The sequence below is a fragment of the Anoplolepis gracilipes genome, chromosome 9 (genome assembly GCF_047496725.1).
Source record: "Anoplolepis gracilipes chromosome 9, ASM4749672v1, whole genome shotgun sequence".
Taxonomy (NCBI): Eukaryota; Metazoa; Arthropoda; class Insecta; order Hymenoptera; family Formicidae; genus Anoplolepis; species Anoplolepis gracilipes.
The window spans coordinates 6,194,710-6,219,678 of NC_132978.1; the positions used below are offsets into that span (position 1 = coordinate 6,194,710).

A 24,969-nucleotide genomic window follows, 5' to 3' on the forward strand; every position below is an offset into this window, starting at 1 on the left:
GCCATTTGACCCCTATTGCCAATTAAGATTTTTGAAGGGGTAACTACCCTTGCGAAGGCGATGAAGTAATACCGTTGCATTTATCATATTTATACGTCCCTTTCCAAAGCAAAATTGATGTCTTTCGGTATTTTTCACAAATATTAATAGGTGACAAAATAAACAGGGTGGAAACTTTTCAAATGAACACTCTATATATAAACAAAATAATATTTAATTATTTATTAATTAATAACAATATATATTTAATTACTAAAAATAATAATAATTAATAATAATTTATAAGGTTATTAAATAAAAGTAACAACATCAAGAAAAAAAGCGATAGGAGGCAGCACAGGATGTAAGGGCGCAATTAAAAAATCAAATTCTTTTAAAATAAAAAAACGCATTTATTTGAACGTTTTATCTTCAGCAATATAACGTAAGAATATATAATCATATAATACATTACAACATTTAAAAGTATACGTAAAATGTAATAAGTTTCTTACTAGTTCCAAACTTTACAAACAAAAATACCAAATACATTCTTAAATGCATTTCCCAATATAACGCTATAATAAAAATTGAAAGAAAAATAATAGGAACCAGGAAGAAACTCATCACAGATCTCAAATGCAATATATGTATATGTAATTGTAACAGCGCACACAACCGTCGCTCAATGCGTCAAACGCACAAATGAAAATGATAAAGTCAGACGCTGTTTACAAGTCATCGGTAATAAACTCAAACCTCTTAAATAATTAAATAGGGAGAGAAAATCTCAAAGCGTGAAATTTTTCAAAGTCTTGATATATTTTCAACAAAAAACGTGTAAGCATTCTGCATCTTTCTATCGATTTAAACTATTTCTTTGGAGTCCAATAAACATCTCTGACAAAAGTTTTTTATTCAGAAAGGATTCCGCATCCAAGATTTTCACATTATTTCAGTCAAATTTTGGTAAATATCTAGAATAACGGAACCAGCTCCGATCGCGTTGACCTTGACGTATGTTGTCAAGGTCATGACCCTGAGTAACATCCAAAAGGTTTTAGCCATCGCTCGTTATTTACTTAAAAGTTATTAACAAAAAAGGTTTAGAAAATATAGCAGTTATTTTGAATTATTTAAATCATTTAAAACAGTCAATCGTTAATATATATAATAGTTTTTTATTAAAAATTCAAAATATTTTTTACTTTAACCACAAACAGTTAAATACAATTTATTCTCTGCTTTAACCAAACCATTTTACATATTATTGGTGTATTTCTGAAAAGATGAAACAATATTTTCATAATATACGCACGCACGCGCGCGCACACATACACACAACACGCGCGCGCGCCTTCGGCCCCCCCCCTCCCGCACTTGCCCACTTCACTTTACATGTACATTGCATTGGAAAGTTGCAAACTCATGTGAACTTTGTTTTGTCTTGCAATGTACATGTGAAGCGAGGTGGCCGAAGGCCCCCCCGTGTGTGTGTGTGTGTGTGTGTGTGTGTATATTATAAAAATATTGAAAGTATATATTAATGAAAAAATATACAGGGTGTCCCCGAATTGGCGGATTAACTCTCATAGGTAGATAGAGCGTGTTAAACTGAAGAGAAAAATCTTATATCATTTTGCTAAATTCGCAATAATTAATGAGATATAAGTTAATAAAGATCGGCCAATACGTGTCAGGATAAGCGCGCGGCGCGAAGAAGCCTCCTACTTGTTACTTGATACTAGGCGCGCAGCGAGACAGTAGGCGGACCGCTCTACAAAGGACGTACAAAGGACATACTGAAAGAGACACGTACACTGCGCGCTGCGTTTATATCTTGCCACGCGTCTAGTATCAAGTAACAACTGAGAGGTTTCTTCGCGCCGTGCGCTTATACTGGCACGGATTGGCCGATCTTTATTAATTTATATATCTCATTAATTATTGCGAACTTAGCAAAATGATAATAAGATTTTTTCTTCAGTTTAACACGCTCTATCTACCCACGAGAGTTGATCCGCCAATTCGGGGACACCCTGTATAATGAGAAAAGCATATCCATTGTAGTAAATAATTGAAACTGTTGTTTACAACTTTTTAATAAACAACGAGCAACAGCTAAAACCTTTTAAATGTTATTCAGTCCGCGCCAATTACGTTGACCTTGATATATCTTATACAGTAAAATTGTTAATATGATAATAAATAACTGCAACTATTGTTGTTAATAACTTTTAAATAAATAACAAGCGATTGTTAAAACCTTTTGGATGTTACTTAGGATCATAACCTTGACAACATCAACAACACGATCTGGCTTCGTTATTCTAGATATTTACCCAAGTATATGTATATTGCGTTTAAGATCTGTGAAAAGTTTCTTCTTGGTTCCTATTGTTTCTCTTTCAATTTTGCCATTAGCATTATATTAGAAAATACATTTGAACATGTATTCGGTATTTTTGTTTTTAAAGTTTGGAACCAGTAAGAAACTTATTACATTTTGCGTATCTGCGTACTTTTAAATGTTTTAATGTGTTATATGATTGTATATTTATATGTTGCATTGCTGAAGATGATCTCAAAATGAATCAAAACATTCAAATAAATGCATTGTTTTATTTAAAAAACTTGAGTTTTTATTTGCATCCTTATACGCTACGCTGATTTTTATCACCTTTCTTGGTTATTAGTAGTTACTAATATACATATATGTACATGCACACACGCACGCACAATCAGCCCTTCAAGACTAACTGATGGACAAAGTTTAACCAAGCAATATTCTCATGATACCTATTGGGTAAAGCTGATGCTGATGACAGGTCAACATTAGCAATTAAAAAAGAAGATAATTTTCGCAGTTAGATATATACAGTGATATAACAAATTAAATGCGTTTGTAAATTGTTTTCACCACTAAATATTTTTTTCAGAGAACTTACAACTTCCTTCAAATCATTAGCTGCCCATGCTGTGATATACATTCGTTGCAAAGCTGCTATTACCATAGATAAAAATTGAGGTATCAAGACATGAGATTGTATCTGTCAAAATGTTCTCAATTAAAATTAAAAGTCCCATAGTTTAATTAATTAAATACTTACGTATAGAAGAGGGAAACAGCCGCTGATTACGGTAAATCCCATCGTAAGCGTAGTTTTGAAAAGTATATATTGAATAGCTCGTTGCGTTTTTACAATAAAACTGTTTACAAAGATATATGCAAATAAAATTAATATGTATTTAAAACAAGTAAATAGTAAATTAAATACTAAAAGGTTTAGCAAGCTAGAAAATATGGAAAATCTAGAAAATCTAGAAAATATAAGTTTTTGCAAAAATGTAATACACATAAACCTAATTGAGAGGATACAATTTGCCCACGTTTGGAATAGTCACATTCGTTTTGCTCACGTTCGGAATAGCAACGTTCGTTTTGCTCACGTTTGAAATGGCCACATTCGGAATGATCACGTTTGGAATAATTATGTTCGACATGGCCACAAAGCGAGGGACAACACATATCGCTCTGTGCTTATTAAATGTTGCCATTTTGGACGTGGCCATTCCGAACGTGAGCAAAACGAACGTAGCCATTTCGAACTTCGTGCAATATTTTCCGTGGTCATTCCGAACGTGTGCAAAACGAACGTGGTCATTCCAAACGTTGGCAAAATTAACGGTGGCCATTCCGAATGTGGGTAATTTGAACACTGCCAACCCAATCACACAATTATTTTTTGTTTAAGCAGGAAAATAGTTCTCTCTCTTTCTTTCTTTTTCCCCTCTCTTTCTTTCTTTCTCTTTTTCTCATTCTCTCTTTATGGAGATAAAAACATTTTCTTAAAAAAAATTTAATTTCTTACATTTTTGTACATTTGTACATTTTTTAAAATTTCTTATAATTTTGTAAATATATTTCTACAAAATTATAAGAAATTTAAAAAAATAAATAAAAATTTTAAGGATTCTTTCTACTTATAATACTGTGATAACACAATCCAATAAAAAAATACAAGAACAAAATTAGTCACTTTTTATAGTTTTTTTTGACATTATATATATGATTCTGGTTTCTAAATTATTTTATCACATCATAATTTTAAGAATTGTGTAGTTGAAAGTATAAAAAAAACTCTAAAAGTAATATAAAACTTTGAACTCGAATATATCGAAATGTTGAACTTTCCGGCGATGTTGATTGGTTCTCTTGTTATGCTTACTTCATGAAGAGATGTCAGTGCGGAGATCACATATTAGGTCTATTTTTTATTGCTGAACTGTTTACACTAGTTCAGAAGATATTCTCTCTTTCCAATATGGAGAGAAAAAAATATCCTCTGAACTAGTGCAGCCAGTTCAGTGATAGAAAACAGACCTATTTTGACAATTTGTATAGCGTGACAATTCAATTATAATAATCAAGAAATAATTTATATAAGTAACGTTGTTCATAATTATACATTCTTTCTGCTTGAAGATACCGTACCGTCTTACTTTATCGATCAAAAAAATTATTTTGTAATATACTAAAATTATTTTATTAGTTGTACAGAATGAAAAATGCTTCTCCATATGTAAAGTACGTACAGTAAGGAATCTGGAACATATTTAATTTTCAGTTAAAAACGAAAAAGTTTATAGTTTTTATATTATCAATTTTTAACGTCAAATTGTAACTGTTGTGGACATTAGAATAAGAATCTCTTTTAAAAAATCATTTATTTTATCAGAATTATTTACTACAATAAAAATTATTTACTATGATAAAAATTACTAGTTACGATTAATGCTACTTGGCCCGTTGCCTCAACGAGAATGAATGCTCGCCCTGCTTTGTCCGTTCATCGCAAGAATTGTCTTATCGCTTTTGCTTTGTCTGTCGATCGAAAGAATTTCCTTATCGCTATAGTGTGTCACTCGCTGTGAACCACCTTATGCCTATACGACATGCACGACACCTCCCTGCGTTTTTAAGAATCGTTTATAGTTTTCTTATTTTGTTAAAACGATTCTTGTCCATGATTGGGATGGCTGATGCATAAGCTACATTTTGTGCTTTATCGTCTATATGATTAGCATTTTCTCCGAAACTGCAATTATTATAACAATTTCCGCACATCATTCTAATAGTTTGTATTTATAGTTTAAAGAATCCTATCTTTGCTAGAAATACAAAAGTAAGTCCTTCTATTGCTACATATCCTATATAGTTTAAGTATTGCATTAATTTTTCCTTCCATGTTTCTTGTCTTTGATGTTGCATTATCTTATCCGCTATATTTTCTATTTTATCTAATGATTTTCCTATTTCTTGTAAGTCATTATTAATTTTACACTTAATAGATCTTTTGGAATATCAGACTCAGTCAATGTTATGTTTGGCAGTTTGATTTTTGTATCAAATATGTCAACTGTAATGTTTTCTTTGATTAGATTATTAGGTCTTAGTGCCTCTGAGTTGGATATTCCAATACAATCTGGCGCTAAATCAATCATTACATTTCCTTTTAATTTCAGTCGCCTTGTTTTATTATCTGTACATAATATATTAATTTGTTCTTCTTTAGGAATAATGCCTATCCACTTGTTTCCCATGTCAGATTGTATCTAATACGATTCTTTAATAATAGCATATTTACTTTCACATTCTTCACTTGAACGCTTAGTAAGTATATTTAATAGACAATCGTTATCTTGTCTTATTGAATAATCTGGTTTATTTCTTTTTATTAATTTTATGTCTCTTAATTTTCTTCCTTTTTCTAACTTTAGTTCTGTTACGGGAATAAAGTACATTTGCATCTCGTCTAACAATATAAATCTATTCTTGGTATCAATTATTGATTGAAATAGCCATCCATGAACAGGTAAAGTTATTACTCGTTTTACGTTTAATTTTGCTTCTTCTAACAATGGAATTTTCATTTCTATTAGTATTCTTTTTTAGGATTGCATTTATTTCGCAAATATTAATTAATGTTAAATAATTTTTTTCTTCTAGTTTTAGCGGAAAATTCCTTACATATTCGTGTGTTCTGAGTATTTCAAACAATCTTTCAGGTGTTAAAATATAAAGTTTAATAGTACCATGTTTGGCATCGTAAGCAAGTTCTTCTATACGCTTTATTTTATCTTTTAATTCCATTATATCTAATTCTATGTCAAATATTAATTCGTTTATTTGAATATTCATTTCACTACTTCTATTTAAATCGCGTACTTTATTAAACTTATTTATATCATTTATCTGTTCTTGGGATTTATTTAGGTTGGTTATACTGGAACCTATCGAGTTTAATATAATACTTGTTTGGTTTCTTATATAGTGTAATATTTCTTTTTGATCATTATACAATTTGTCTATTTCGTTATTATAGTACGTCGCATCTGATGCATTTAGCGTACCAAACAGGGTTTTGCTAACTTCTCCGATAAAATCGAATAGACCTCTTTTGATTCGCGAGGAGTGCTGTCTAATCTCGTAAGATGGAAGGTATTTCTTAGCTCTCGCCGAACTTTATTAAAAGTATTAATTCGTTTTGAGATTTGTTGAAAGGAAGAACATACAAATTTTTCTCCATTTCTAGTGTTTTTCATGCATAGATTATTTAGTACGTATCTATACATTGTATCGATCGCGTTTAAGTCGGTTTCTATATATGAAAAATCAAAGCCTATTATGAATTTCCATTCTTCATGGTAGAGTCGAGCTTGACCTAATCCTTCTAGGACTATATTTTCATTATTATCAAGTCTTGTTACACGATATTTATTGTCGCCTTCTTGTTCAAGTCCGTTAACGTATGCCGTGGTCGTCAAAATGAGTAGTATAATAATAATGAGTTTAATTTTCTTCTTCATCATCGCTGCTTTCTGTAATAACTTTGATCTTTATGTTTAAATACTTTTACGTTTGTCCGATGATGAGTCACTTGTCTTCCATTTTCATTTACTATCACTGAGTTATTTGGTAGAGTTTTAATGATCTCGTAAAGTCTTTTCCAACGAGGTTGTAAACCTGGCTATGTAATTTTTTGTTAAGACTTTCATTTTTGGAAGGATTGGTTCTAGGTTATCATAGGAAGTAGAGAGTTGGTTGCGTTCTAATTTTTCTCTTACTTCTTTTAATTTGTTTTCTTGTTCAAACTTTCTTCTCTCCTGTAAATGTTCTATTTTTTCTTCTTCATTTATTTCTTCTAAAATGGAGTTAGTTTCGTATCCCATTTGCAATTCAAAAGATGTATAACCGGTCATTCTGTTTTGAGTAGTATTGTATGCTAGCATTGCTTTTGGTAGTAGTAGATCCCAAGGATTTTCAGGAGTGGAGTAATGTCTAAGATATTCTTTTAATATTGTGTGACTTCTTTCGTTTTTTCCATTTGATTGAGGGTGATATATGGAGGTAAGGGTTTGTTTTGTCGCTTCATTCTTCTACAAAATTCATTGCACTCTTGACTCATAAACTCCTTTGCCTTGTCTGTTAGGATTTCTTTTGGTTTTTCAAATATTCTAAGCCATGAACTCCAAAATGCTTTTATTATTGCAGCTGTTGATTTGTCAATTAATGCTTCGCAAATCATGTATCAAGTAAATAATCTTGAATAACAAGGATGTATTGATTTCTTTGATCTGTTTACTGCAGAGGTCCTACAATGTCGAGCGACACCTTTTCACTAGATTTTGTTGGAATATCCACTCTTTGCTGTTTATATGGTTGTTTTTCTGTGTTTTTATTTCTTTGACAGGATTCGCAGTTTTCGATGAATTTTTTGACGTCTTGATAAATTCCTTTCCAAGTGTAGTCCTTTTGTATTTTTAATACTGTTTTTTCTATGCCAAAGTGTCCTCCAAGCTCTGAACTATGTGCTTCCTGAATTATTCTTTCTTTATTTGATGGTTCTGATATATATATTGTTAGCTCCATTTCCGCTGCTATATCAGCAAATTCGATTTCGTGTTTCTTTTCTGTAATTACATTTATAATTTTGTCGTCTCCTATCAAAGAATTTATTATGTTCTGTTTGTAATTTCTTGTCTCGCCCGGATCTAGAAATATTATATCTTTCTTTATCAGTTCTGGTGGTCTCCATAAATACATGATAGTAGGAGAACCTTTATTAGTTCCATGTTTAATTGTTGCTTGATTTTTTATCTTCCTTAATTTTTCTTTTTGTTTTGGGAATGCTTGACGTGTTTGTTCATCTCTCGAATTTTTCGAAGGTATTGATTCTACTTGTTCTTTTAGATAGGTAGTAAACTCGTAATATCGTCTTCCGAAACATCTCCATAAAATTTCAAGTATTCATCTAATTCTCTGTGAAAGTCTTCAATAGTATTTATATTCATTCTGGAAAGAGCATCAGCGTTAGTGTTGATTTTTCCTGGTTTGTAGATAATTTCGTAGTCATACTCTAACAGTTTTAGTCTCCATCGCATCAGTCGAGAGTTTGGATCTTTTACATTCATTAGCCATATTAATGGTCGATGATCTGTCACGATTGTAAATTTTCGTCCATAAAGATATTAGTGAAAGTGTCGTGTCGCCCATACAAATGCTAGTAGTTCCTTTTCTGTTGTTGTATACCGGGCTTCCGCCTTGTTTAATGTTCTGGATGCATATGCTAATGATCGATCATCACCAATTCTTCCTTGGGAAAGCACGGCTCCTAGTACAGAATTGCTGGCGTCTGTGGTGAGTATAAATGCCTCTTTCCAGTTAGGATATTGTAATACAGAGTCTTCAATTAGCATTTGTTTAAGTTTTGAAAAAGCGTCTTGTTCATTTGTCCATTTAAATGTTTGATCTTTCTTTAATAGCTTATTTATTGGTTTTGTGATTTCACTAAATTTTGGTATGAATTTTCTATAATAAGAGCAAAGTCCTAAAAATTGTTTAATTTTTTTTCGTTCTTTGGTTTAGGATAATTTTTAATTTTATTGACTCGTTCTGGATTCGGTTTTATACCTTCAGCAGATATTGTGTCCGAGATAGGCTAATCCAGGTTTTAAATACTCGCATTTGTCAGGTTGAAGTTTTAGGCCGCATTGTTTTAAACGTTCAAATAGTACTTTTAAGTTTTTATTATGTTCTTCAATTGTATGTCCGTATACTATTATATCATCGATGTAGACGAAACAGTTATTTCCGATCAAACCTTTTAGTCCTTTATTCATCATCCTTTGAAAGATAGGTGGCGCGTTTCTTAACCCGAATGGCCATCCTGAGTAGAAAACGCAGTCTTTTTAATGTCCTCTTGTTTCATACCGATCTGGTGAAACCCGGATGTTAATTCAAATGCGCTAAAATAACGAGCGTTCCCGAGTTTATCAATTATTTCATCAATATTAGGTAGTGGGTAATTATCTTGAATGGTTTTATCATTTAGTTTCCGATAATCTATTACTAATCTCCACTTTCTTTTTCCTGAAGTATCTTTTTTGGAACTATCCAAAGCGGTGAGTTATAAGGTGAATCGCTATCACGAATTATTCCTTTAGCAAGCATCTCTTTTATTTGTCGTTTAATCTCTTCTTGATGAATTGGTGGATATCTGTACTGTTTGGTTTGTATTGGTATTTCATCGGTTGTTTTTATTTCATGTATAGGGGATAAAGGAAGTGGATCGTTAGGAAGAGTGAATATGTCGTGATACGATAAAATTATATCTTCAATTTCTTTACGTGATTCATTTATGTGATTAAGCCTAATATTATTCTTTAATAATTTTAATCTCTGTAAATCAATCTCGCATTTGTTTAATGTAAAAGCAAGTGATTCATCGTACGGTATTATTTCGGATATTTTATTTGTTAAATGATATGGAAGAATTGGATTGTTTTCTTGGTTAAGCCTAGTGATAGCCCCAATATCATTGTCAAATATAACTAATACAGATTTTTGATTTTTACTTGATTCATATTTTACTTTCTTTAATATATTGCCTAATTTAAAGCAATTATTTGTTAGTTCAAATTTATGCGCGTATAATAAATCTGTTCCTAAAATGCCGTCGACATCTTTTATAAAATTGTCTTCTACTACCTGTATTTTATGTAGTTTATTTTAAAATTTTGTGTTTACTGAATAAAGGCTATTACATACGGTTTGATTTATGTTTACTATTTCTATTCCTTTATCTCGCGTTACATTTTTATTCTTAAGTTTACTTTCAGATATCATTGTTATTTCACTACCTGTATCTATCAGAAATTTTGCCTCGTCGAATGGATTAATTTTTAGTCGTACGACAGGTCTCATTCTGACCAATTTTCTTCCAGGAGGGGCTTCGGTAACGTTGTTGATCCTTCCCCTTTCTCTTGAATCACCGTAGTTGTTGGCAGGTGGGTTGATTGTTTTATGGTCTCGGTGAAAATCCTTCTTCTCTTGATGATACTTCTTTGTGCGGCAGTCTTCCTCAACGTGTCCGTTCCGTTTACAGTAATTGCAGAACCTTACTTTTGGTTTTACATCTCATTTATCCCTTTTGAAGTCTTTATTATCATTCCTGTCAAACATTCGGCTGTATCTAGTTTCTAAATCAAACATTCTGGCTGCTTCGAAAGTGCTCTGTAAATCGGTCGTTCTTTGTCCAAGTAAGAATATTGATATATCCCTTCTGGCGTTACGTTTAAATGCTCTCACAGATTCTTCAGTAGCTAGTATTTCTCTTGTTTCGATCATCGAGGGATTATTGTTAGTATTAATAGCAGTTATCACTTCATCATGAATTTTTGAAAATCGTTCTATAAATTCATCCACACTTTCGTTTGGCTTCTGTTTGCATAGATGTCTTTTTGTAGCTAAAGCAGAGACATCTATTGTTTTACCATATAGAAATCGTACCTTTTCAATTAGTTTGTCCAACGAAAGAATAGTGTCCGCTTTGATGGCTGTTGCTGCTTTGCCTTTTAATTTTTGTGATAGTATAGCCAGCAGTAAATATTGATGCTGATGTTCAACTAGTATCGTTTAAACACGCATGATAATAAATTGTTCCGCATTTTGTCCGTCAAACTCTGGTATCATGGGGATGCACTTTTCATATTTCTCAATTCGGTCAATTGATGCCGTTTCTGTTAAATCTTCTTCTGGGAGTCTTGGATACAGATTTTGAGGTGTATGATAGCTGGTCTTCCTTCTATTCGCGCTTCAAGTTGTTCGATTTTCTCTCCTAATTTTATCATTTTATCCATCATAACATTCACTGTTGTTGTTATTTCATTAGGAGCGCTTAGTTGACGTATTGGTGATTGAGTTCGCGACATGTTATTAGGTGCTGTCACGTAGTCTTGTACCAGAATTGAATTTAATGAAGATTCTGTTAGACTTACGTTGGTTCGAGTTTCTCTCCAATGCCACTGTGGATCCAGGTTGTCTGATTGGTCCTTCACCTGCGTCAGTTTTGCCTAAGCCTTACGGTTACGCGGATCCCAGATTAACTGTCACCAAAAACTGTGAACTGTGTGTAGAGTGCTTCGGAATTCAGTTAAGATTTTGTAGAATGCACTGCACTTCACAATTTACTTTTCTTATATGAGTTCAATACGAGACACAGTTTAGTATCCCGCACCGCTGCCACCAATTTATGTTGTGGACATTAGAATAAGAATCTCTTTTAAAAAATCATTTATTTTATCAGAATTATTCACTATAATAAAAATTATTTACTATGATAAAAATTACTAGTTACGATTAATGCTACTTGGCCCGTTGCCTCAGCGAGAATGAATGCTCGCCCTGCTTTGTCCGTTCATCGCAAGAATTGTCTTATCGCTTTTGCTTTGTCTGTCGATCGAAAGAATTTCCTTATCGCTATAGTGTCACTCGCTGTGAACCACCTTATGCCTATACGACATGCACGACATAACTAGATTTATTTAATATAAAAGTTTTGCAATTTGCACGTATAAAATAAGATACGTTCCGGGTTGGAAATGCATAAAAGAATATATCTAAACTTTTAGAAATGAATTTGAAGTCTAGTAAAAAGATTTTGGTAATTGAACACTTTCGTGCATATGTATCATACGAGATCGAGGATAAATGGATAAAAAAGAGCAATAGATTAGTGCACCAGCAGATTGACCAGTGTCGCGATAGTGAGAGCTATAATCTGTTTCTATGACAAGGAAAAACAATAGTACTATCCTTGTCTGTTTTATGCGTGGAGAATAATATTTATGCACGTTCTAATATTATTACATTTTCTCGTATCTTTTTTCTCTTACAATACGATCATTCGATCTCTTTCTAATCACTTGCTATATCGCCCTCTTGCTTTCTCACAAAGTTACTAGCTTTTAAATTATTTCGCAAGGAAATGAATAAAAATATTGCAAATATGAGCTTGTCAAACAGTAACAAAGTAATATAATAAGCAAAGCATTAGAAAAAGACAGAATTAGCTAACGTTCCTAAGAGAAAAAAGATACAATATTATACAGGGTGTTCCCGGGTTAAATGGCCAAACTTAAAATATGAATTTGGGACCTCAAAACAAACAAAAATTTCCTCTGGAAGTTTGCTCGCAAAAGCTTCGTTCAAGAGATATCGACTTGTTAAGTTACAGAACTATAGGAATGAATAATACCGAAATAATCTAAGTTTATCTCTTTTATTACTTCTTTTATTGCTTTACAGTAATCAAAATTTATAATTATTAAATATTTTGTTCAAAATGATAGCCTCCAGCTCGGAGATAAGCATTGCACCTATCGATCACAGAACGAGTGGATGACTGACATTTTACATCTGTAATTTCTTCGCACGCTTGTACTACTCTCCGTTGTAATGATTAAAGGTCATTACTAGGCACTTCATATAATTTTTATAATTTTTGCTTGAGAGTACCCCATACAAAAAAACCTAAAGGCGTTAAATCCGGTGAACGCAGAGGCCAAGCTACAGGTCCAGTACGACCGATCCATTTTCCAGGAAAATGACATTAAGCCATTGTCGAGGACCTCTACCATAATGAGCAAGACATCCATCCAATTGAAACCAGAAGTTTCTTCTCAAATTCAAAGGAATATTTTCCAAAAGGTCATCCATTTGAGTATTCAAAAATTCGAGAAAATTGCATTCAAATGAACTGGTAGAAAATGGGGTCCAATTAAAGTATTATTAATTATTCCTAACCACACATTACACTGAAAACTGTTAGAAATGTTGTTCACGGATTGCTCGAGGATTTTCATGTGACCAAATATGACTACTTCTTTGATTGAGAATACCTTGTCTGGTAAATGTAATCTCATCTATTCACAAAATCGTTTGCCAAAATTGTGGATCATTATTTGTTTGGTTTAAAAACCAATCGCAAAATGCTCTCCTGCGTAGTATATCAACCGGTAATAAATGTTGGACACGTTGAATATGGAATGGATGACGTCCATAAGTTGAGAGTGTCTTCCATGTAACTGTAGGTGAAATTTCTAATTCAGAACCAGATCTTCAGACACTTGTTGATGGATTTTGGTCGAAATGCTGTAATATGATGGCTGTTCTTCTTTCATTCTGCAGCGGTGTAAAAACTCCATGAGCTCTGGGCTCCATTGTAAATGATCCAGTTTCTTTCAGTCGTTGAAATGTTAAAAAGAATACATGCTTATTTGACAATTTTCTGTTTGGAAATCGCGCAGCGAATTCACGGCGTTAGTATTTCCATCACAAAACCCATATAAATATACCATATTAGCATATTCATTATTAGAATATGTACGACACATATTACTTGTATTACTTTACTCCACGAAAGTATTCAATGAACTAACAATTATTTGGTACACTGCGCGAAATCGATTCTATTTGTAAAAAACAGAAGGCTATGAATGACCTTCAATCTTCAAAACAAAGACAAAACAGAAATATTTCAATATTATTCATTCCTATAGTTCTGTAACTTAACAAGTCGATATCTCCTGAACGAAGCTTTTACGAGCAAACTTCCAGAGGAAATTTTTGTTTGTTTTGAGGTCCCAAATTCATATTTTAAGTTTGGCCATTTAACCCGGGAACATCCTGTATACAGAGTGAGCCATTTTAATCGATCCAGTCGAATATCTCGAAAACTAAGCTCGGGAGAGAAAAATGTTTCAGGCAAAAGTTGTTTGGTTTCGAGGAGGCCATAAGATGGTACCATTGGTCTGACCTTGAAGAGTCATTGGTAGGTCACGTGAAGGTCACCTCAATTTTTTTTAATGGAACACCCTATATATTATTGCATATTCTTGTAACTGACGTCGAGAACTTTCCAAAACACTATAATAAAATGTTTTTTTTGGGTATTTTTCGAATTATAAGGCTTCAAAGTTGCAATATTTTGACATAAAATACAAGATATCTCGTAAAATATTCATTTTTCGATTATCTTATTTTAATACCTTATAGCCCATAATAATAATAATCATAAAGAAAATACATGGTTGTTTCTTTAAAAAAATCGAAAAGTGAATATTTTACGAGATATCTTGTATTTTATGTTAAAATATTACAACTTTGAAGCCTTATAATTCGAAAAATACCCAAAAAAAACATTTTATTATAGTGTTTTGGAAAGTTCTCGACGTCAGTTACAAGAATATGCAATAATATATAGGGTGTTCCATTAAAAAAAATTGAGGTGACCTTCACGTGACCTACCAATGACTCTTCAAGGTCAGACCAATGGTACCATCTTATGGCCTCCTCGAAACCAAACAACTTTTGCCTGAAACATTTTTCTCTCCCGAGCTTAGTTTTCGAGATATTCGACTGGATCGATTAAAATGGCTCACTCTGTATACAGGATGTTCCCGGGTTAAATGGCCAAACTTATCTTGTATTTTATGTTAAAATATTACAACTTTGAAGCGTTATAACACGAAAAGTATTTAATGAAAAAATATTTTATTATAGTGTTTTGGAAAGCTCTCGAGATAAGCTACAAGAATATGTAATAAAAAATAGTAAGTTCCATTTAAGAAATTAAAGATGATCTCTTTACGTGACCTTCAAACGACTATCCAAGCTCAAACCAATGGCATCATCTTATGTCCCCCTAAAAACCATACAACTTTTGTCTGAAACATTTTTTCGAATTTTCATTATTTTCTGAAATATTTGCCTGGGGAAATTAAAATAAAACACTCTGTATAATACCGATATGTAAATACACTTATTTTTCATATATAAATTACAGAAATTTTGTATTTCCAAATATTCGTTCTACAAGCCAATAACAAAATTGTAATTAAACAAATTTTGTTTCTTTTTTGCATCAAGTCTTGTTTTCATAACTTTATTATGTATACTTTAATTGTGGAAAAGAATTTGTCAATCCGAATAATTAAACTATGTGATTTTTCCTTTGGAAATATGTGTATATTTCGTCGGTATTACAGGATTTTACGATCCCCTTAAGAGGTTCCTAAAAGTCTTTTTTACCGACAGAAAGTGATATTAATTATTTTGTGCACAAATATTTTTGTTGGCTAAACAAATAAAAAATCCTTTTCTGCAATTAAAGTACTTATAGTAATGAAAACTAAATTCTATATTTGCAGGCAAAAAAATGTAAAAAATGAAAAAGTCCCAAGCTCATTGTGTCAACATCTGTTTAATATAAAAATTCTGCAGTTACTTCGCGCAAAAGATATAGCGCTTAGTCTTGGTACAATATCAAAGAACATCAGTGAACTTGTGGAAATGAGCTTACAAGGGAACGATCGGAAGTGTCCCTCACAGATTTTAATGAACTTTAAATATGTTGTAGAGCATATAAAAATATTAGACTCGCCCCTAAACGTTGAGATACGCCGTTAAAAAAATATAGACATATTTTTTTAACGGCGTATCTCAACGTTTAGGGGTTGAAACAATCCTTCGAAAAATAATAAATTTTTCGTTCTTAGCGAATATCTTTAAAAATATTAGATATATAGAAAAATGTTTTATACAAAAGTTTTGTGGTATTTTGTACTCTTTACAATAGTGTTATTATATTTTTTAAAAATGTCAAATTTTCTAATAACTTACCACCTCCACCCCTTATTTTGCAAAATTATAAAAAAGAACAAAAATTAAAGAATATCAAAAACCAAATCCATGTATAATAATATATGGATTCCACGAATCAATTTTGAGAAAACAAGATAACTTCATGCTATAGGCGCTACGCTATAAATTGTTGCGTTCTTTCTTTAGTTGTGGCACATTCAATAACTACCTCTTGTGCATATATTTGTCTTGTGCGTATTGGAACATAAAAATGGATTAATCTTAATAACATAACACGCAACATATTACATGAAATAAAGCATAAATGCAGTAACGAAAGTAACATATGTAGGTATGTTTACGTATTGCAAGAATTAAAATAGTGCTGTGATGCATAAAATAAAAATAGAGATTATTTTACCTCTGCAGGCACAAGCGTGCATATACTGTTTTTAGCAATAAAATCACATTTAAAAGTAGTATCATCTGAGGTCATATTTGCGGAAATCAACTCAATTAATATTGAAGATAGTGCAAAGAAAAATAGTTGATTATATGATTTTTGCATGATAAATGTATTTGCTCGTGTCGTGTGCAAAATATACAAATATGTTGTTATAGCCCGAGACTATAACTAATTAATATTATAAAGATACAAATAAATATTATATATTGATAAAGCATAATCGTTAAAACAGCGATTGCGAAATGCCAACGAAATAAGCATTGCGATATCCGCATACCGCGATTAGGCGCATTGATCGCGCATGCCGCTGACATAGCGAGCCACGCGCGAAACTGGAGACAAAGCCGGAACACCGTGGCGAACGTTGCGAAAGAGTGCAAACCTGGAAGTCCGACCCTTGGACTCGCTGCGCTTGCACTCAGCGCGAGTTGAGCAACCCGACCGAATTTTAAGACGGTCGCCCAACAGTATAAAAAACCCACCCGCGCTCGGACGCGCGGGAAGTCACAAAGTGAACTAGTAATAATCATAACTGCAACGAGCAGTCGCTTAAACCCACCAAGTGTAATCGAGCAGTGATAAGACCGAAGTACTACCTAAGTGCCGAGATCGCTAATGCACGGGGACACGCGCCTAGCGGCAGCGCCCGACGCCGCCACGCTCCTCGAATTATCTCCTGGCCGAACGAGCTCGGCCTACCCTACAACTGCTAATCGAAGGAGAAGGAACCTCTGTAAAAACAACTATATTTGGATAAAAATATACTGTACTCTTTAACTACTACAAAGATTCTACGTTATTGAAAAAAACGAAGCCTCCCTGCGCCATGAATCCTGCTATCCTCCACGGATCCCGAACCCAGTGCCGTACCCGCGGCACAACAACTGGTGGCAGCGGTGGGATCCGCATACAGCAGCAACAAGAGCCGTCCAAAGGCAGTTGAAGTCCTGTAACAATTTTAAGAAAATTAAAACAGGCACGTCGGGCTAATAAATTAAAGCCGACGGACAAAACCCAAGCAAGGCAATAGAAAAGAGCGTGCACAAAGCCGTAAAGTCCGAAAATCGCGCACCATCATACTTCGAGACAGTGAGTGAGTGATCGTGAAATTGGAGAAAGGACGCGAGCCAAGCAGCCCGACCTATGACAACTTCACGGACAACGCATCACCACTGGACAGCGACCGCCAGCCGTACTAGCCGCCGAGCACAGACGCAAGCGTCAGCGAAATCCGAGCGGAAGAGCGAGCGACCATGCTAGCGATAGTATTAATGTAAGTCAAACCATTGTACTAAATATATAATTCGCGTGAATGTCGGAAGGACGCAACGCCCCGAAACCGATAGCGAATAAGTCGTGGTTATTCAGCAAACCGGCAAAACAAGCGATAAGCTATAGCGATGTAAGTCCCGCGAGAGTAGCCATAGAAGCGCTCGAAGACATACGCGATAGTATCCGCCGGAATCTCGAAACACAATACTCGAGCGATAGCGACACCGAGTTACCGAGTAACATAATCACAGAACGCGAATTTCCGTTCACGAGTTTCGACGCGAGTCTCTTCCAAAATAATCTGACTCACCCCACCGACGAACTACACAACGTAACGAGACGGACGAGACCATATATCAGTCGAACTCCTAGCCAAGTATCACTTAGGCGAGAATTTTCTCTAACATCGTACGAGAGCGATATCTTCGATCCCGAAGAAATTTACCGGCACACAAACGAGATGGCCGAATCACAAACTCCCCGCGCATCTACCTCCGCGAACATAGGCAATAACGCGGTGGAAGCTGAGATCGCACGGATGCGACAAGTAATAAATCCATCGACGACAAACACGGTAATTAGCGACCAACCCCGAATCACCCGACCACGAAAAGAAACGGGCAATGATTCGACAGCCGCAATGCTACAAGAAATGCGCGCGGGGATACAATGTTTAACGGAGCAAGTGATTCAATTACAACAACGCGATCAACATATCGGTCGCCGCAAAAAACTTTCCGAGAGTATATACTACGGACGGACCGATCGCGATATTAGAAACCGCCGTAGCATGGCACCGAATTTCCTCACGCTAAAGGAAGCGAGACAAATGATCCCGGAATTCGATGGATCGTCGCGACACAAATTACAAAATTTTCTAAATACATGTACATACGCGATACAAAACACCAACCCAACGGACCAGGAATCTCTCATGCAAGCGATTCTATACACGAAATTACGCGGAAGAGCGCGACAGGATTTCGAGACACGCAACATACGCACCTTCGACGAATTTCGAAAACAACTAGAAGCGTGTTACCAAACGAAACAAAGTACGACGCATCTACAAATTGAGTTTAACTCATTAAAGCAAAAGCCGAACGAAACCGCGTACGCATTTGAACAACGCGTGGATTTAGTGGCACTCAAATTATACGATGACCGAGGGAAAGGATCATAACCCCGAGCAAAAACGCACGATCCAACAAACCATTAAGAAACAGGCGCTAATTAATTATCAAATCGGATTGCGCGACGATTTGAAGACCCTCGTACGATCGCAACGCTTCTCAACATTACAAGAAGCGATAAACGGCGCGAGCTCCGAGGAGAAGCTTATCAAGTCGACGGGCGCGCGAACAAGCGGTTATCAAAATAAAACGAAACCCGACTCTAGTTACTTGCGATCGCCTCGAAGTACGAACACGACGTGCTTCAAATGCGGAAAATCCGGACATTTCGGACGAGATTGCCGATCGGGAAGGTACACCCTGCCGAAACCGGAAAAGCCAACAGGAGTTAACATAATTAATAAATATTGCAAGCACTGCAAAAAATCTGGCCATACGCGCGAAGAATGCTGGAGCCTAAACGGGAAACTAGGGAAACACGGACGAAACCCCGCAAAATCCGACGGAAGAACGCGCGAACGAGACGTGACCGAACGAAAGGTATCGCACACGCGACACTCAGATAACAGCGCAGCAAGCAGCGAAAGCGAGAAAGAGACAGAGGAGGACAGCAAGAAGCCGCCACGACCTGCCTCACAGTATCGCGTTACGCATATACAAAACGCAGCTCGTACATCGCACAAAACAGAACTATTACTCGTAGACTTGCCAATACGCGAAACGAAACGCGGAAACGCAAAGATGTTATACGATTCCGGATCGAGACGATCTCGTTAATAAAACTAAACCATTTACACGATGACACGTTAATCTACGATACACCGATAACATTAACGGGCGTCACCGGACACCGCGTGAACACGATCGGAAAAATGCACGCGACAATTAAATTAAGCAAAGAAAAGCTCTGACACACAATCCATGTCGTAAGGGACGATTTCTCCATCGAGCAGGAATTATAGGCATCGATTTTCTTCGGAAACATTCCGTGACCTGCGACTACAAGAATGAACAGATAAAGATCGGAAGCACGAAACTCAAACTACAACCGTATAGCAAGGTTATATTAAAGCCATGTAGCGAAACAATAATCAAAGCCGCAACCAAACACAACAGAACGGGGATAGTCAAAGCCCAGGAACCGATAGCAGAAGTATACATAGGAAACTGCATCGTTCAACCGAAAAAATATTCTTGCTCGATTAGCGTAATAAATACGACAGATGAAGAGATAGAATTGCGAACGCCAGAAGTCGAGCTAGAAAATATAGAAGCCGCCGGAGAAATACTCGTGATAAATCAGAATGCGAAAAAGAAAACAAAGGGCATGACAGAACGACACGTGCAGATCTGACAGACGCTAAGGACACTGCACCTCAATACAGAAGAACGACAGGCACTCACACGGCTATGCGAAGAATACAGCGACACATTTCATTTAGAGGGAGAACCATTGACTTGCACGACAGCAGTAAAACATGAGATAAGCGAACCGACACCGCACCCATAAACAAGAGGCCGTACCGCCTACCCGAAAAACATAAAGCGGAAGTAAATCGACAAGTGCGAGATATGTTAAAAGATGAAATAATCCGACCAAGCGCGAGCCAATGGAACGCACCACTACTAGTCGTACCAAAGAAGGCCGACGCATCTGGAAAACCAAAGCTCCGAGTAGTTATCGACTTCTGGAAGCTAAACGAAATAACGATAGGCAATTCATTCCCACTGCCCAACATCACGGATATATTGGACCAGTTGGGAAACGCCAAATACTTCACTACGCTGGATTTAGCGTCAGGGTATCATCAAATACCTATGGCACAAAAGGATAAACCGAAAACTGCATTCTCCACACCCCACGGACATTACGAATTCAATCGGATGCCGTTCAGATTAAGAAATGCACCGGCAACGTTCCAGCGACTGATGAACTCAATCTTAACCGGCCTACAAGGACTCAAATGTCTAGTCTACTAAGACGACATAGTAATATACGGAAGCAGCCTCGAGGAACACATACGAAGACTTCGAGAAGTACTCCAACGCATACGGGAAAATAACTTAAAATTACAACCCGAAAAATGCGAATTCTTGCGAAAGGAAGTAACATATCTAGGCCATATTATTTCCGAAAACGAAATATTGCCTGACCCATCGAAATTAACGGCGATAAAAGAGTTCCCGACGCCGAAAAAGGTAAAGGACATACAATCCTTCATAGGGCTGGCCGGATATTACCGCAGATTTATTGTAGATTTTTCAAAGATCGCTAGACTACTTACAAAACTGACGAAAAAATCGGAAAAATTTATGTGGGCCGCCAAACAACAAATCGCATTCGACAGATTGAAAGAAAAATTAACTACCGCACCGGTGCTTAAATTCCCGGATTTCGCGGAAGAATTCAACGTGACTACCGACGCGTCAGATTACGCGATCGGAGCTGTGCTATTACAGGGAACAAGAGACCGCCCCGTCGCATACGCGAGCCGAGTTTTAAATCGCGCCGAACAGAATTATAATACAACAGAAAAAGAATTACTGGCAATAGTATGGGCCGTCAAACATTTCCGACCCTACACATATGGCACGAAATTTAAAATTATTATCGATCATAAACCGTTAATTTGGTTATTCAATGTAAATGATCCCGGATCCCGATTAATCCGATGGAAATTAAAATTAGAAAAATACGAGTATGAAATCATACATAAAGCCGGACGAGCAAACGCGAACGCCGACGCGCTAAGCCGCCACGTAACGCGAGACGCCGACGAGAGAGAGAGAGAAGATCCTCACCGTCGAAAGTAACAAGACACGATATCAGCAGCGAAGAAGATATCGAGCAGGAGAAAGAGAACAATGGTGCAAACAGAGACAACATACACCGAAGAAGAAAAGCGGCAAATATTGTACGAATATCATGATGCACCTACGGGAGGGCATCAAGGAATAGACCGAACGATAAAAAGAATACGCCTGAACCACAACTGGACTGGCCTAACGAAAGATGTCGAGAATTACATTAAAAAATGCGCGACATGCCAGCGAAATAAATTATCGCGGCGAACGAAAGCACCTTTCGTAATAACGGATACGCCGAGCAAGTCCTTCGAAAAATGCGCATTAGATATAGTAGGATCGTTAACCATAATGAATAATGGCAATAAATACCTACTAACATTTCAAGACAGTTTAACAAAATTTAGCAAAGCAATACCGATTCCGAATCAGGAGGCTAACACCGTGAGTAAGGAATTCGTAACGAAGATCATACTCGAGCATGGAATACCAGAAGCGGTATTGACCGATCAAGGCACGAACTTCCTCAGCGACATATTTAAAAATACGTGCAAATTGCTCAAGATAAATAAAATACAAACAACCGCGTATCACCCGGAAAGTAACGGCGCATTAGAAAGATCGCACCGAACCTTAGCGGAATATTTGCGACATTACATCAACGCCGATCAAACGGACTGGGATGAATGGATATCGTACGCAATGTTTACGTACAACACCACCCCACACACAGCCACGGAATACACGCCGTTTGAATTAGTTTACGGACATCAAGCCGAAATGCCGACAGCCCTGACGAAACCGCCGAAACCAACGTATAATTACGACGATTACGCGCAAGAATTAAAAGAACGATTACAGGCAACAAACCGAATAGCGAGAGAAAATATCAAAGACGAAAAAGTAAAATCAAAGAAAAATTACGACAAAAAGATGAAAGAAATAAGATTTCAAATAGGCGACAAGGTTTTAATTTTTGACGAGACCCTACACCGAGGACGATCAAAAAAGCTCGAATCACTATGGACTGGACCGTACGTAATTACCGAAAAACACTCCGAGGTAAACTACATGATAAAGAGGGAAAGGAAGACGACCCGTATGCATGTAAATAGGCTCAAGCCGTTCATAGACGCGTAGAAAAAGAAGAAAAGGACACCACGCGCAGCAAAAAAAAAAGGGGGGGGAGAGAGAGAGAAATACATAAACAACTCCCGTACCGCTGGCAATCGACGGACCAATGACGACCGAGAACCATAGTAACAGAATTTTTTTTTACTAATGGACGAATGCTAACAAGAAAAAATGAAAATATAACGGACCCGCCTCAGACCCCCGCGAAAGAAATAAACGCCCGCAATGATAAAAAAGCGCAACATAAGGATTAAGATGACGTTCGCGAACTAAAAATAAAATGAAATATAATATAACATTACAGATACCTCACCTACGGGATGAACACGATGCTCACAGAAGCAGAAAAGGCAAGCGACACCTATGAAATACAAGAATTCGAATATAATCCCGGATTGTATTTCGAGAAGATAGGCCGCCTGCACCAAGTAAAGAAGACATGGAAGCTAGTTATCAAACTAGACTTCGACTAGTCAACGAGAAATTTCGGCAAGTGAAAATATACATAGAACAGACGGACGCAATGTGCACAAGGATGATACTTGAAAACACTAACCAGAAAACTTGCCACAATTTAAACGAAATAGTCAAAAAAGACACGGACCAGCTAACGCAACTGATAACGATCATAAATACGCTATACACACCACAAACAAACAAACGTAGAGGACTGTTCGACGGAATCGGAACAGTAGCCAAAACTCTTTTCGGCACCATGGACGCGAACGATAAAAAATTAATAGACAAACAGATACACTTATTACAGAACACACAACACACGGTGCAACATGCGATGAAAAATCAGTTACAAATTCTAAACTTAACAATCACACACTTAAATAAGCTCGAAACATGCTAGACTATAACGGTAGACTCATAAACCACCAGTTTAGGGAATACAGTACTCGCGAGCAGATCGACGAATACTTCACCGTAATATCAGCAATGATAGCCGACCTCATGAGCGAAAGATGTAATTGAATACTTAACGTACATACGAAAGGGCACAATGCACCCGATATTAACGCCAATCGAGAATATAATCACACAACTCCAAAAAGCCGCCGCACAGGGAGCGCAAGGGCTATACTTTCCCTTTAAACTAAGTAGAAGAATGGCTTAATATCGAAGAATACATAAAGATAAGCGCGTATCGAGACGGACCGAAAATATTCATCGTACTACAATTTCCGCTAATCTCACAACCAGCGTATGACGTAGTTAAGGTAATCCCTTTGCCGACACATGACCGAGAAAATATATTCACGCACGCGGATGTAAAAAACCAGGTAATAGTGCTAAATCGAGAGAGGCATACATACCTACAGATAAGCGAAAGCGAGCTTAACGAATGTTACAAGAAAGATAACGAATACACCTGCGAAAAAATCCACCCGATACGCCGCATAAATGTAGATAGCCCGTGCGAAGTGCAAATGTACTTACAAAGACACCAATACCGCAACCACTGTAACGCAAAGCACACGATCACGAGCAACGCTGTATGGATCCCGTTTAACGATTCACACGCCTATACTCAGTCGTAAGCGACACGCAAATCGTAATAACGTGCGAAGAAAAACAAGAAAAAAGAATAATAATAAGACATACCGGCAAACTAACTATACGCGACAACTGTAAAGTAATAACGCCAGACATGACCATAGAAAATAAAGACACGATCCTTGGCGGAAACCTAGAAACGTTCCTACCCGAAACGAACCTGACGTTCATACGGGATGACATGGAAATACGAGACGAGACACAACGCCAAGCGAAAAACGTGCTACAACATCGCGCAGAGCTAGCAGAACTAAGAAATAGAATACAGAACATAGACAATGACTACGTCATAGCGATGAGACGTTTTACACACACAAACAGTTTATCATCCCGATATCCATAAGTGGCATAATAACCATAGCGCTAGCAATTACGACAGTACTCTTGATTAAACTACACAAAAGAAGGAAACAAAACAGACGACCGTCCGTGCGAATATCCGACGACGACCTATCCTACGAATTCCCGAAACCTATACTTAAGCGTAGTCTAAATACACGATTTTAATGTTAAGAAACAACAATTGTACATTTATACATATATAAAGTAAGCAAGTAATGTAAATAAAAATAAGAAAAGCGTCGTCCTTCCGTTTTCTTTTTACAACGAGGGAGGGATGTTATAGCCCGAGA

The 24,969-nt window shown here is 36.2% G+C and overlaps 1 protein-coding gene across 1 annotated transcript in view; it reads right to left on the minus strand.

Annotated features, from left to right (window-relative positions):
- Positions 1-24,969, minus strand: part of LOC140669553 (uncharacterized) — a 182,805-nt gene that overhangs the window by 45,246 nt on the left and 112,590 nt on the right. The window contains exons 3-4 of the mRNA XM_072899523.1: positions 3,090-3,189; positions 2,928-3,029 (exon numbers count right to left, since the gene is read on the minus strand). Coding sequence (XP_072755624.1) covers positions 2,928-3,029; positions 3,090-3,189 — 202 coding nt within the window. The remainder of the gene's footprint in view (positions 1-2,927; positions 3,030-3,089; positions 3,190-24,969) is intronic.